This window comes from Aotus nancymaae, unplaced genomic scaffold, assembly GCF_030222135.1.
Source record: "Aotus nancymaae isolate 86718 unplaced genomic scaffold, 86718_ANA_hifiasm-v0.15.2.pri h1tg000001l, whole genome shotgun sequence".
In the NCBI taxonomy this organism is placed as follows: Eukaryota; Metazoa; Chordata; class Mammalia; order Primates; family Aotidae; genus Aotus; species Aotus nancymaae.
Genome location: NW_026988412.1, coordinates 859,123 through 873,562, shown reverse-complemented (window position 1 = coordinate 873,562; position 14,440 = coordinate 859,123). Strand labels below are relative to the sequence as shown.

The 14,440-nt window shown below is 52.2% G+C and overlaps 1 protein-coding gene across 6 annotated transcripts in view; it reads left to right on the top strand.

Annotated features, from left to right (window-relative positions):
- ENTPD6 (ectonucleoside triphosphate diphosphohydrolase 6) overlaps positions 1–14,440 on the top strand; it is a 35,595-nt gene that overhangs the window by 20,762 nt on the left and 393 nt on the right. For 5 of the 6 annotated variants that reach the window (XM_064374046.1, XM_064374114.1, XM_021666243.2 and 2 more), the window contains 11 exons: positions 697–773; positions 4,319–4,462; positions 5,918–5,993; positions 6,702–6,737; positions 7,682–7,770; positions 8,536–8,615; positions 9,174–9,238; positions 10,253–10,354; positions 11,841–11,981; positions 13,123–13,179; positions 14,181–14,293. In XM_064374046.1, the coding sequence (XP_064230116.1) occupies positions 697–773; positions 4,319–4,462; positions 5,918–5,993; positions 6,702–6,737; positions 7,682–7,770; positions 8,536–8,615; positions 9,174–9,238; positions 10,253–10,354; positions 11,841–11,981; positions 13,123–13,179; positions 14,181–14,293 (980 nt within the window). Of the gene's footprint in view, positions 1–696; positions 774–4,318; positions 4,463–5,917; positions 5,994–6,701; positions 6,738–7,681; positions 7,771–8,535; positions 8,616–9,173; positions 9,239–10,252; positions 10,355–11,840; positions 11,982–13,122; positions 13,180–14,180; positions 14,294–14,440 lie in introns of those variants that run through there. The other variant, XM_064374130.1, reaches the window with a different exon arrangement.

The following is a 14,440-nucleotide window of genomic DNA, read 5'->3' as shown; positions in this document are numbered from 1 at the left end:
TCTGGTCCAGTCTTTGTGTCTGAATTTGGTATGCCTTCTTGTTGTACCCACACGTTCAGACCACTCCTAATAATTTGAAACACTCCCTGTTTTAAAATGAAGAAAAAACCCTAATCTTGAGAACCCTGTAATACATCCATTTTAGAGTCAAGGAAATAATATTCCTATTTGCAGTTCGGAGTCATTTATCTTATTCTTCTGTTTATTGAATTGGCAAGAATTAACTATGTTAAAATTTAACACTGATGCAGTCATTTCCTATGTAATTATCTTCAGTAAAGTTGGATTTTTAAAAAGTAGAATGCAGGGCACAATGGCTTGCACCTGTAGTCCCAGCTACTCAGGAGACTGAGATGGGAGGATTGCTTGAGCCCAATAGTTCAAGACCAGCCCAGGCAGCATAGCAAGGGCCCTTCTCTAAAAATAAATAAATAAATAAGTCAATAAAATTTTTAAAAAATAATTAATTAAAAAGTAAAATTCTGGCCAAGACATTAGGTATTATACTCATCTTGTTCAGATGAACAAAGAGTCAGAATTTAGACAAGGAATAGCTGAAGGGCCCCTGCCACTTGGGGACTGGTCTGTATCGTCTGCGTCTGTCTTTAAAAAGTGTGGCTAGTCGTGATTGTACGTGTTCTTATATCCACGTATGTATTCATAGTTGTACCTTTTTTCAACATGTTTTCCCCTTAGAAACTCCCACCTTGACCCACGAAACCTTCAAAGCACTGAAGCCAGGTCTTTCTGCCTATGCTGATGATGTTGAAAAGGTAAGGATCATCTCCAGTGTCTCCCTGTTCACCTGTGGAATGTGTTCAAGCCGGTTCTTTCCCTTTGAATGTGGTAGACTGTGTTCACAAGGAAAGGGGGCTTTGACGGTGCTCCCTGGGCACTTCACGCCATCTGGGATGGTCAGATGAGAGAAGGTGTGCAGCATGCGAGCCCAGAGGAGAACGCACCCCCACCCGGCCCCCTCCTCTGTCTCCACCATGCCAGCGCTTAGTTCTCTCCTGGGGGTCTCAAAGTCTTGGTACAGGTCAGAAGCACAAATCCTACAAACTTACAAAAATCATTATTTGACAGTTTACTTATTCAAATTTTTTGCACTAATTTAGTCTTGTGAATTTTGCATAATATATTTTTAATTTTTTGTTGCTGTTTCTGATTGAAGATAGCAAACATTGACTCAAACAAAAAAATTAATGTTGTCCGGGCATGGTAGCTCACACTTACAATCTCAGCACTTTGGGAGGCTGAGGCAAGAGGATCTCTTGAGCCCAGAAGTTCAAGGCCAGCCTGGGCAACACAATGAGAACCCCATTTCTACAAAATTTAAAAAGTAGCTGGGGATGGTGGTACACACCTGTCATCCCAGCTACTTGGGAGACTGAGGTGGGAGGATCACTTGAGCCTGGGAGGTCAAGGCCACAGTGAGCCGTGATTGTGCCACAGGTGACAAAGTGAGAACTTACATCAAAAAAAAAAAAAACAGTTAAAAACATTACATGCCAGGTGCAGTGACTCACGCCTTATAATCCCAGCACTTTGGGAGGCCAAGGTGGGTGGACCACTTGAGGTCAGGAGTTCAAGATCAACCTGGCCAATATGGTGAAACCCTGTCTCTACTAAAAATGCAAAACTTAGTGTGAACCTGAAATTCCAGCTACTCGGGAGACTGAGGCAGGAGAATCGCTTGAACACGGGAGGTAGAGGTTGCAGTGAGCCAAGATTGTAACATTGCACTCCAGCCTGGGGGACAGAGTGAGACTCCAACCCCTCCCCCAAAAAAGGCATTATGCAAAATCCGCAAAACCAAATAAATAGAAATTTAATTAAAATTGTCAAATAATGATTTATGTACATTTGTAGCGTTGCTACTTCTGTCTAGGCACTGGCAAAACTGTCTGTGGAGAGACTTGTCACTCCCTTTTGGTTCAAGCATTGCTTAAGTCATGAGCTAGTACACTGCTGTTGTCCACAAATGTGTCGTGATCTCAGACAATGTAGTTCAAGCCGTGCTTTCCTGTAGCTTAGTTAAAAAAGAAAAATTAGCAATTCTAGAGCGACCTTATGGTTAAAACGTATTAAATTAGATAAATTTAGAATAAGCTCCTAGGATTTTTAAGGCCTTACTTGGTTGAGTCGGTGACACACATTCAAGTGGGACAAATGTCCACGCGCTCCAGGGCGACAGCTCAGACATCCCTCTCGCTCCCGACTGCCTCAGAGGCCCACGTCCCGGCTCTCTTAGCGTCCTTTGAGGCTAGTTGATACGTATGTAAACAGAGGCTTCCATATTCTTCTCCCCATTTTTTTTTTTTTAGACAGAGTTTCGCTCTTGTTACCCAGGCTGGAGTGCAATGGCGCGATCTCGGCTCACCGCAACCTCCGCCTCCTGGGTTCAGGCAATTCTCCTGCCTCAGCCTCCCGAGTAGCTGGGATTACAGGCATGCGCCACCATGCCCAGCTAATTTTTTGTATTTTTAGTAGAGACGGGGTTTCACCATGTTGACCAGGATGGTCTCGATCTCTTGACCTCGTGATCCACCCGCCTCGGCCTCCCAAGATGAACTACTGGAGTGGGATTTCTGGGTAGGAGGTGTTTTTCCCTTGGACAGATGCGGCCCACGTATCCCCACAGAATCACACCTGTCTACAACACCCAGCCACCTTCCTAGGCCTTCACTCTCATGCACACACTGACATAGCGCCTCATCCAGCCTTGGACTCTCCAGCACTCTGGCAGGTAAAGTGGCTCCTCGATGTAGGTGTCATAGGATTTAGCACTGGGAGGGACCCCAGGACTGTCTAGTGCTACACCTTTGCGATGTCCAGTGGAGCTGAGGCTCACCTGAGATCGCCCGTGAGGGTTGGCACAGGTCTGGGTATGGACTTGGGTCACCAGGCTGCAGTAGAAGAGCAGGCTTATTCTCCTCACCTCTCCTCCCCCTACCACGTTTCAGCTCGTCCCCATGTTCCCACACACCTGCCAGTACCACTTGTGTCACTGTTTCCTGCAGGTTTTGAAAATTAGAAGAAGAAAATATTTATAAAAGCAAGGGCTATGAATGGTGGCTGACACCTGTAATCATAGCACTTTGGGAGGCCAAGGCAGGTGGATCACGAGGTCAAGAGATCAAGACCATCCTGGCCAACATAGTGAAACCCCGTCTCTAAAAATACAAAAATTAGCTGGGCATGGTGGCGCACACCTGTAGTCCCAGCTACTTGGGAGGCTGAGGCAGGAGAATTGCTTGAATCCGGGAGGCAGAGGTTGCAGTGAGCCGAGATCGCACCCCTGCACTCCAGCCTGGCGCCTAGCAATGGAGCGAGACTCTTGTCTTAAAAAAAAAAAAAAAAAAAAAAAGTTTTTCAAAATTAGTTGGGTGTGGTGCCTAACGCCTATTGTCCCAGCTACTTGTAAGGCTGTGGCAGGGGATCACTTGAGCCCAGGAATTCAAGGGTGAAAATTAGCTGTGATCAAGCCACTTCACTCCAGCCTGGGAAACGCAGTGAGACACTGTCTCCGGAAACAAAAAAAAAAACCGAAAGGGTGGAAGCAGCATGTGTGACCCTGTATGCTGCATTTGACAGACCCTGTAGGCTGCATTTGACAGAGCCCATAGGCTACATTTGACAGAGCCTGTACACTGCATTTGATAGACCCCGTATGCTGCATTTGACAGACCCCGTAGGCTGCATTTGATAGACCCCGTATGCTACATTTGACAGACCCCATGTGCTGCATTTGACAGACCCCATATGTTGCATTTGACAGACTTCATGTGCTACATTTGACAGACCCCGTGTGCTGCATTTGACAGACCCCATGTGCTGCATTTGACAGACCCCATATGTTGCATTTGACAGACTTCATGTGCTACATTTGACAGACCCCGTGTGCTGCATTTGACAGACCCCATGTGCTGCATTTGACAGACCCCATATGTTGCATTTGACAGACCCTGAATGCTGCATTTGACAGACCCTGTATGCTGCATTTGACAGACCCTGTATGCTACATTTGACAGATCCTGAATGCTGCATTTGACAGACCCTGTATGCTGCATTTGACAAGACCCTGAATGCTACATTTGACCAATCCTGTAGGCTGCATTTGACAGACCCCGTATGCTACGTTTGACAGATCCTGAATGCTGCATTTGACAGACCCTGTATGCTACCTTTGACAGACCCTATATACTGCATTTGACAGACTCTGAATGCTGCCATTTGACAGAGCCTGTATGCTGCATTTCACAGAGCCTGTATGCTGCATTTCACAGACCCTGCTTTGCTCTTACCATGTTCACAGAGTGCTCAGGGAATCCAGGAACTACTGGATGTTGCTAAACAGGACATTCCGTTTGACTTCTGGAAGGCCACCCCTCTGGTCCTCAAGGCCACAGCTGGCTTACGCCTGTTACCTGGAGAAAAGGCCCAGAAGTTACTGCAGAAGGTGAGCCTGGCCACTCCCAGTGCCATTAGCCAGCCCCTAGGGGCTACTGATGACTACAAACACCTGTTCTCTCACCAGTGCCGCATAGTCAGGCAGGACACAGATGCTTCTGAAGAAAAGTTTGCAGCATCACCTTTAGGTGAAGGGATGGCAGGCAGATGATACTTTGTTCCTTGTGACATTTAAGGTTATTTGTCTTTTTCTAGAGTGAATCTGTGTTTTATAATAAAGAAAGCAACTTTATTTTAGAAGTGTGCTGTGGGCCAGGGGCCATGGCTCACGCCTGTACTCCCAGTACTTTGGGAGGCCAAGGCATGTGAATCATTTGAGTCCAGGAGTTCAAAACCAGCCTGGCCAACATAGCAAGACCCCATCTGTACCAAAAACACAAAAATTAGCTGGGTGTTGTGGTGCATGCCTGTCATCCCAGCTACTTGGGAAGCTGAGGTGGGAGGATCGATTGAGCTCAGGAGGTCAAAGCTGCACTAAGCCGTGATTATGCCACTGCCCTCTAGCCTGGGTGGCAGAGTGAGACCCTGTCTCAAAAAAATAAAATAAATAAAAGTGCATGGTGCCTTCCAGGAACTTGATCCCAGTCAGAAGCGCATGTGTGCTGAGCCCCTGTGGCTCAGCTGAAGCCTGCTTGTTTCCCATGACAGCTGCTCATCCTGCTCCTGGTCCAATGCTCAGACATGACTGTTGAAGGGGCCCTGTGGCCTCTTCCAGCCCCTCTTCCGTCAGGGCCAGTGCCCAGCACTCAGCAGTGGGTCCTCCTCACCCTCCGTGTTGCCTCCATCCATTTAACTGTAGGAGGAGGGCACAGGGCACGCCTGTCAGGGTCCCTCACAGCGTTGGATTGTGGGTCATGCGTGTAGGTGGGGTGTGCAGAGGTGCTGAAGCATCTATGGGTAGAGCTCGCTGAAAGATGGGCAAGGAAATACCCCCAGAGACCAGCCGGCCCTGGTGAAGGTTGCCATCTGCCATGGAGGGCTTCCTGCTCCTTTATCTCACATCCCAAAGCTGGGCAGTGTTTTGGAGCCCAGCAGGCCCAATGTGCCCCATCTTCCCCCAGTCTATGCAGTCCCCAGAGCCCTTCTAAGCCCCAGCAGGCTTAGGACAGGTTCTCCAGGGCAGCACGGGCCTCAGCATGCCCTGACGGTAGATTAACTTGCAGAGGATTAGAGAGGCCTGAACAGACGCATAGAACTTGGCAGGTGCCCCTGGGGTTCCGTTACTGCCTGCTGAAAGCATGATGCGAAACCACTGACTACAAATTCTAAAGAATGAAGAAAGCTGGTCTGAGTGCAGTGGCATTTACAACTAATTGATAACAACCAGTTACAGATTTTTTTTATTCTTCTCTACCCCTACTGTTTCACTTGACTGACTAGCTAGCTAGCTAAATAAACATTCATTCGTTGTAAAGGGTGAAGAAACGTCTCTCTTTACGTTTAGGTGAAAGAAGTGTTTAAGGCATCGCCTTTCCTTGTAGGGGATGACTGTGTTTCCATCATGAACGGCACAGACGAAGGTAAAGGGACGGGAAGCACCTCTGCAGTGGGGCTGTGCAGGGAGGTGGGTGGGAGCAGTGCCGCTGCTTCTAACTGCCCCCGACCCCACCCTGTGTGGGAGCCTCCTCCCCGGTCAGCTGCTCGAGTGTGGAACCATGGATGTTACAGCCCCATTCTGATTCACAGTTGACGTGTCACAAAAGAGTCTTTTTGGGGTCAGCGTCAGAGACAGATTCTTATCTTGACCAACTCCAAACCTGGCATAAATGAAGTTTCTGAAAACAAAGCAGTTTCAGTTTTAAGAACGTTTGGAGAGAATCTCTGGTTGCCTCCACATTTAGAATGTTGTTGCATTGTTAATTCTAGGAGACATTTAAGGTTTCTCACTAGCTCCTGATAGGTCTTCAATATGACCTTGAGAGGAAGTGTATATGGGGGAGGGAAGGGGAGCACTGGGTTCTTTTTCTGCTTCTTCCAAAAAGGAGGCCAGTAATAACCAAGGAGAGATGTGGCATCTGGTGGAGTGCTTTAGGATTCAGTGTGCTGTCTCCCAGGACAGTCGGCTGGACGCTGCTGGCTTCATTTATGAGAAATGTTCCCTTCTACCCAGTGATCTGAAGGCTGGGTATAGTGCTCCCCAAATCTGAAAATAGTCATTTAGCGGTCATGTGTGTTATGCTGTCAGTATCTCAAGTGATTAAAATGCTGCCCGTGACACTCTCTTGCAGGCGTTTCGGCGTGGATCACCATCAACTTCCTGACAGGTGTGTACGCGCTGCATCACAGAGGGGAGCCATTCACAGATGCCTGCAGCGCACGCGCTGCGTCACAGGGGCCAGCTGTTCATCGACGCCTGCGGAGGGCTCGGCCAGGCCTTTAGAGAGCAGGAGCCTCATTTCTGCTCTCCAAGATAACCCCTCAGGGTTTTGCTGGCTGACTGTAGGGTATTGGGGATGGGTGGGGCCGCCCACCTGGCTGGCAGGTGTAGATGCTAGGAGAGGGTGCTTCTCTGCAGGCCTGGGGCATTTTTCTCCCAGCACAGCCCCTGCCCTGTCCCCTGCAGAGCATCCAACAGGAGCCCAATCCTCTCATTTATGAGAGAAGTAATGAATCAAACCAGTCATTTTTTCCAGTATTAAATGTGATGTGGATGCTAATCACCTTCTAATCGGATTCCTCTGCTGTAGGTGGAACAGGAATAGAAGCATCAGTTTTTAGACAAGTGACGAGTCATTTTTCTTAGCGCATGTGGATTTTTGTCCCTTTGCTGGAATTATGGGAAAGAGCAGTGTTTCTGATGTATGTACGAAAAGGAAAGAAGTTTCCTGTCAGGATTTGCCCATTTGCCGCTTTGGGGGATAGAAATGTTAGCAGGTGGGTTGGGGCCCTCCGCCTGAGATGCTCTGTGGAGTGGAGACGGGCTGATCAGAGAGCTGAGCCAGGGGCCTCCCTCCCAGCTGATACAGCAGTTTCAGTACCTCCCCTGAAGGTTCCTGCTGTCCCAGCAGGATCCAAATTGAACCATAGCTGGTGGAGCCTTTGCTCTTATCCCTTAGGCATACACCTTTAAGTGGAGATTTGTCAATACCTGAGCTACTTCTCTGTCCTGTGTTTCTTTCTCCTAAGAGCCTGGCTTTCACCCTGGCTTTTCTGTGGTTCTCACCGTCTTACTAATGCCCCTGTGCTGTTTTTGCTTACCGTGCTCCAGGGAGCTTGAAAACTCCAGGAGGGAGCAGCGTGGGCATGCTGGATTTGGGCGGAGGATCCACTCAGATCGCCTTCCTGCCTCGCGTGGAGGTAACGAGCCCCTGCCAACCACGGCCCTCTTCCCACCCCGAGGCCACCCCCAGTGAGGGTGTAGGGTGGGGCCTGCGGAGGTGCTGCGGGGTGGGGTTGGGGTGGAGTTGGCCAGGCTTCTGGACCTCTGAGGTCATTTCCCCATCTGAGAGTGGGACTCACTCACAGATGATGCTTCTGGTTTGGAGTTTTTTTCCACCAGGAAAAAAGCCAAAAATAGAAAGTTGGTCTTTTGAGGGTTGATAAATTAGAGAATAACTGGAAACATTTGGACCAGAGAATGTGAAGTGCTGCCTCCCTTCCCTTCAGGGTTCCGAATGGAACAGAAGCAGAATGATTTCGTCCAGTTCGTAGGTTGGGAGGGAGCTTCCAGCCTTTTTAAGATAAATATCCTAAGAAGATGAAAACACTTCCCATTGAGGCATCTGCTGCTTTAAAAACAGTTCCCTCCTCACCCACTCATCCTCCTGTTGTGGGTAGTTTCCGTGGAAGAGTGGGCTTGTAGGCTCCACTGTGATCGCTGTCCTGGCTGGGCCACGTTTGTCAGAATGGGGGAGGTTGCCTGTAGGAAGGAAGCACCGTTCTCCAGAGGCCCAGATGTTGGTTCCTCATTGCCTGCTCCTGTCTTGCAGCCAGCCACCTAGTGAACAGCTCAATTCATTGGCTGCACCTAAGCATCCCTATTCTTTCAAAGGAATTCAGTGAGTAGGGGAGAATGTTCTAGAAAGACCAGCAGGAAGCATAGTTACCCTCGTTCTTCCCCAGGGCACCCTGCAGGCCTCCCCGCCCGGCTACCTGACGGCACTGCGGATGTTTAACAGGACCTACAAGCTCTATTCCTACAGGTCTGCTTTTGGGAACGTGGGTGGGGAGGTGCTGTCGGGCTTGCATGCAGCTCCTGGAGCCTTGCACAGCCCTCTTGAGGTCGTGGATGGCAGATCGGATCCCCGTGTTGGGAATCCACCCAGACCTCTCTCTCCCTGTCCTCCTCCCTCCTCCTCTGTCCTCCTCCTTCATCCTTTAATTATCTACAGTCTGATCACATTTCTCCTTTCATGTTTACGCTGTTCTGCTTTGGAGGAAATTTGAGAAGTAGGAGAAGTAGCAGCGCAGGAGTGCACCCTATTGCCACATGGCACCTTCAGTCAATTCTTTTATAAAGCAGGAGCGCCCCAGACTGGGGGTCGTGTCTGCAGCTCCTGGATGAGCTCCTGCCATGTGTTGAATTAATTAGCTAAATTCCCTAAACTCTACAGAAGGAGGCTTTTGGAAGGAGCAGAGAAGCTCACTGACTGCCTTGCTGCAAGCTCCCCCTTCCCCACTAGCGCTGGGTCCCAGGAGTGAGTGTGTTGTGCCCTGTGCCTGCTGTGGCGCCCGCCCTCACCGAGGTGTCATTCCCACAGCTATCTCGGGCTCGGGCTGATGTCGGCACGCCTGGCGATCCTGGGCGGCGTGGAGGGGCAGCCTGGTAAGTGGACACGTTGTCTGGGGCCCCCTCTCTTGGCCTCTGCCCTCCATTCTCAGTGGGAACGAGGCCCCAGCCCCTCAGCAGGGCAGCAGCTTGGCCCTGGAGTAGAGGTCCCTCCGCCCTCCTGCCCCACTGCTGCCCCGCTGCATGCTGGGCACCTGGTCAGGCCAGGGCATGTGAGGGGGGCGGGGGTGTGCTGCTGACCTTGTTGGTGGCACCCTGGTGGGGCAGGAATCCAGGGTGGTGGTATACCTGGCCCAGCTAATTTTTGTATTTTCAGTAGAGATGGGGTTTCACTATGTTGGCCAGGGTAGTCTCTAACTCCTGCCCTCAAGTGATTGTCCACCTCAGCCTTCCAAAGTGCTGGGATTACAGGTGTGAGCCGCCACACCCAGCCCCAAGCTATTTTTTAAAAGATGCTGGTGAAATTCCTTCTGAAGCACTGAGCTGCGGCTTCTAGAAACCTGGGGAACTGCACACTCATCCCCTACGTTGGGAGCCAGCTCTAGGGATGTGAAGAGAGGACCTTGTTCTCTGTACAGCACAGGAGGGCCCTGGGGGTGCTGGACTCTTGCTGTCGGGGAAAGGTTTTCTCTCTCACTCATGATTCCAGACTTGCAAGAATGTCCCTCCTCTCTTGCTCTGTGAAGAATCATGAAATGTGGGCTTGGTTTTTCCTGAGAAATAGAGTTTGGAGTTGGCCTGGGGATGCAGCCTGCGTCAGGGCCAGGGCCAGGGCCTCTGCTCCTTACCATGGGTGTCACGGTGGGCAGGGACTCAGGAGAGCTCAGGGATTGCTGTGGCCTGCTTCAGGGGCGGGGACTCAACCCTGAGGCTGGTAGCGCCTATCTTCCCTGATGGAACTGACCAGGCCATAGCAGCCTTCCCAAGACCTTGGTATCTGATGTGTGCATGTGCTCCCGCCAAATGCCCTTCTCTGAGCGCCCACCACCCCACTGGTCCACAGCGGTGATGTACCTTCCTTTCTCTTTCCTTTTTAAATCTCTGTTTCAGCTAAGGATGGAAAGGAGTTGGTCAGCCCTTGCTTGTCTCCCAGTTTCAAAGGAGAATGGGAACATGCGGAAGTCACATACAGGATTTCGGGTCAGAAAGCAGGTATGGGGGGGTTTGCTGCTTTTTGGCTTCTGAGGGTGAGAGTGGTGGCCTCCCCTCCCCGATGCCTTTCCCACATCCCATGGGATGCTCCATGGGAGGCTCCTGACCTCTCCCAGGAGAGCCTGCACCTGCCATGGAAGTGGAGGTGGTTTGACTGCAGGCGGCCTGCGCCTGTGCTAAGAGCCGGCTCCCTCCCTCAGCCTCTGCTCAGTGCTCCCCTGTCTGTCACCAGAAGCTTCCTCCTGAGGGCCAATTTCCTAACAGGACTGTAGGGAAGAAGGACCAGGCCAGCTGGGGGCTGAGATGCAGGGGTGGGGCTGGGGGCCCAGGCACTCTGTGTAGAGGGAGGATCTGCTCCCACCCGTCCTGTTCGAGGCCATGGAGCCCACTCTCGCCCACTGGCCCTGGGCAGGCTCTGGTGCTCTGTGCCCTTGCAGTTTCTTCTGAGAGAAATGTTAAACACTACTCTCAGACTGGGCACTGGGCATGAGGGGTGCGTGCCTTCAGCCAATGTGCAGGTCCCTGCAACTCAGTCACCCACTGGTGCACGTGCCGGGGGCCCACACCAGGCACAGCAGGACCAGTCAGCCATGTCCCACAGGAGGAGCCAGACAGTGAAGTTCATTGGAAAGGCCTTCCAGGAGAAATAACACAGGGGTGGGGGTCTGAGAGGGTGATTGCAGCTGTGACTAGGACAGCCAAGGACAGCCTCGTGGGGTGACATGGATCTGAGACAGGAGGAGGTTAAGAGGAGCTGCGCAGATCTGAAGCAGCAGCACCCCAGGCTGCGCCATCGCATACCCCTGGGCCCTCCGGCAGCTGCCGTGTTTAATGAATGAGGAGGAGGTGGTGTGGCTTGGCAAGGGGCAGCAGGAGGAAATGAGGTCAAAGGGCTGGGGCATGGGTCTGTGGACCACAGGAACTCTGGATCACTCGGAAGGACAGGGCCTGGTGGAGCAGAATTGGGGAAGCTGGGTCGAGGTGTGGGGCGTACGGGTGCCCTCAGACGACCACGCAGTCTGTTGGCCTCTGGGGTCCTCTGTTTCCGCTCTACCCACAGCCGTGGGAGCTTGGCAAGTGAGGTAGGCCTCCACTTCCTTATCTGTGACATAGGGAGGGTGCAGGCCCCCCGTGAGGAGGTAGGACACAGGGCTGGCAGAGGGGAAACACAGGGCAGTGGTCCCGACAGGCCAGAGGCCGGCTGGTGTCAGGCGTCAGCAGCCTCCTTCTCAGAGTCCGGGTCTGCAGCTGCCTTGGTGCCCACAGTCTTCGGTCCCTGCTGGCTGGGACCAACAGTCCCCTGGCTCCTGAGGGCTGCTCTTGACCTGTCGGGGGAGCAGCACCAACTTGGGGTGGGGTCTTAGGGGCTTCTAGACCTGCCTTTTCCTGACAATTCAGGTCTCAAGTCCCCTAGGAGGGGCCCTGAGCAGCTGTGAGGTCTCAGTGATCAGATCCCACTGACTGCTAGCCTTGTCCTTGTCCCCAGCGGCAAACCTGCATGAGCTGTGTGCCACCAGAGTATCGGAGGTCCTTCAAAACAGAGTGCACAGGACGGAGGAAGTGAAGTATGTGGACTTCTATGCTTTCTCCTACTATTATGACCTTGCAGCCGGTGTGGGGCTCATAGGTAAGGGGGCCTAGATGGGCTGACCAGGAAGGTCAGGGCAGTGGAGGGCAGGGGCAGAGGGTGTGTGCTGCTTGAGGCAGAGGGCTGGTGGCAGGCGAGCAACCCTGTTGTCACATCCCTACAGGAGGCCAGAAGTAGATTTGAGAAGGCGTCTCATCCTGAATAGCAAGGAGTAAGTCCCCTTTATATAGATGAGTCAATTTTTTGAGCCCTTCAGTGAAACCTCGTGGCTGGTGACTTGCTGTTGATTCCAGTTCCTGCTGGAGGGCAGGTCCGGCCCTGCACTGACCCACATTGTCTCAGGCTCAGCCGCTCTGCCCCACCCTGCAGCCCTGGCTACAGGAGGCCTCCTGGGACCTGCAAGTGGCTGACCTGTCCCCGTGGGAGGGATTACCTCACTGAATGTAGAATCTCTCTGACTCCCCCTGCCCAGCCCAGGAAGCCAGATCAGGCCAGAAAAGGGTATTTGGAGTTGGCCAAGGCTGGTAATCATCAGGCTGTGTGGGGACTCTGGAGGGGGTTGCAGAGTCACTGTTGTTGTGAGAACATCAGAATGTGTGGCCTGTGATAAAGGATAAAAACAGTTTTAAATAAGAAGCCAATGTCATGGTGCTGGCTCTCTGGGTCCCATGGCCTCCGGCGGGTCTCTGTGCTGGCAAAGCTACCACTGACCAGGCCTGGGTGGAAGGTGGGTGATCAAGGTGGAAAGCCACCAATAAACCACCCTTCACTTTATTTTTTAAGTCCTTTTTTTTTTTTTAACATTTGGAAAACTGATACCAGAATACTGTTGCTGAGCTCAGTGCTATGGCTTCAGAAAACATTCCCATTTTATTTTTCTTAACTTAAACTTGAGATTTTACTCAATTTGGGGTCCCAGGTTCCTGGTAAGCTTTTTCGAGGGACACTGCAGGGTTGGGATGTGGGGTGACCCTCTCAGCCCCCGTGCCCACCACATGCCGCGTCAACCAGAAGCCACCTTCAGCGCACATGGGTGGCCGCCTGCAGCTAGAGGGCCTGCCTCGGAAGCCAGTCAGCACCTTGGGGCTCTGGGGCCAGTGTTCCCCATTCCACCTTCACATCTCAGCGACACTGCCGGCCTCACGGTGCTCTTGCAGACTGGGTGTTGTGTCTCCCACAGATGCAGAGAAGGGAGGCAGCCTGGTGGTGGGGGACTTTGAGATCGCAGCCAAGTACGGTGAGTGACGCTGCAGGGGGCGTCTCAGCAGGGACAGTCATCCCATGACACTTATGATGCAGTCACTGGCCCCGACTCTCCTGGGTGTAGCCCCTCCTAATGGTGGCCACAGGCAAGGGCCTCGGTGGCCCCAGATGAGAAAAGGCCACCATCCTTGTCCCACCCTCATGGGGTCATAAGGAACCAGGTTCCTTGATTCCACCTCATCTGATGCCATTTTGCTGCTCCTACGGTAATCCTAAAAGTGATTTCCCCTGGGATGTCCCAGTAAGTTCACCATTATCACATGACCTTAAAGAAGCCGAGGCCCTACAGAGTGGAGCCAGGGATGTGGGGATGGAGGACTGTCCCTGGGGTTGCAGATGATTAGCCCAGAAGAGCCTGTGCCACACACCTCACCCCTCCACTGGCTCCTTCATGCCCGGCCCGGTGGCTGAGCCTTGATGAACGTCTCCTGCTCTTGGTTATCCTTCCCCGTGTGCAGGTCCAAAGAGCTCAACTTTGTACATCTTTCCAGAAGAAGTACTACCCTTCCCCTCCCCCAAAAGTGGCTTTTTTAAGGCTTTTGTGTCATTTTCCCATTTGTGACCATGGACACTGGGTATCCACAACTCTAGCAGGAAAAGGCTTCAAGCAGAATCCCAGGATGGCTCTTGGTGGATTTGCCCTTCCTCAAGAGCAGGAGTGGATTGTTCTGAGCTGGCTTTGGTGTTTTCTTTCCCCAGAAAGCTTAGGTTTTACTCAGGGTGGCATCTGGGAGAGATGTCCAGCGTCTTAGATGCAGAAATGTGGCCCAGCACCAGGTGGGCAGGTCGCCGTGGAGCCCAGACGGTGGTGGCCAGGGCTGCCTCCCACCTGCCTGTGCTGTGCATTGGGCACCTTCTGCACTCAGCTGCAGCCTTGTCTGTGAATCTGGAGTGGGTGGAATTGGGGTCTGCACTTGCCCCTCTGTCCTGGGGAGGGAGTCACCTGGAGCCTAATGGGGTGCATCTCATCACCAGTGTGTCGGACCCTGGAGACGCAGCTGCAGAGCAGCCCCTTCGCATGCATGGACCTCACCTACATCACCCTGCTGCTCCAGGAGTTCGGCTTTCCCAGGAGCAAAGTGCTGAAGGTAAAGGTGCCCTCAGGGCATGCCCCAGCCCCTTTATGGAGGGAGGGGCCTGGAACCGCTTCTCCGGTTGCTGGGGTCATGTCCCCCAGCCCATGCCTGGCTTCCAAGGAGCCGCAGCCTCCTGATGCACAAGCCTTTCCTGTCTGT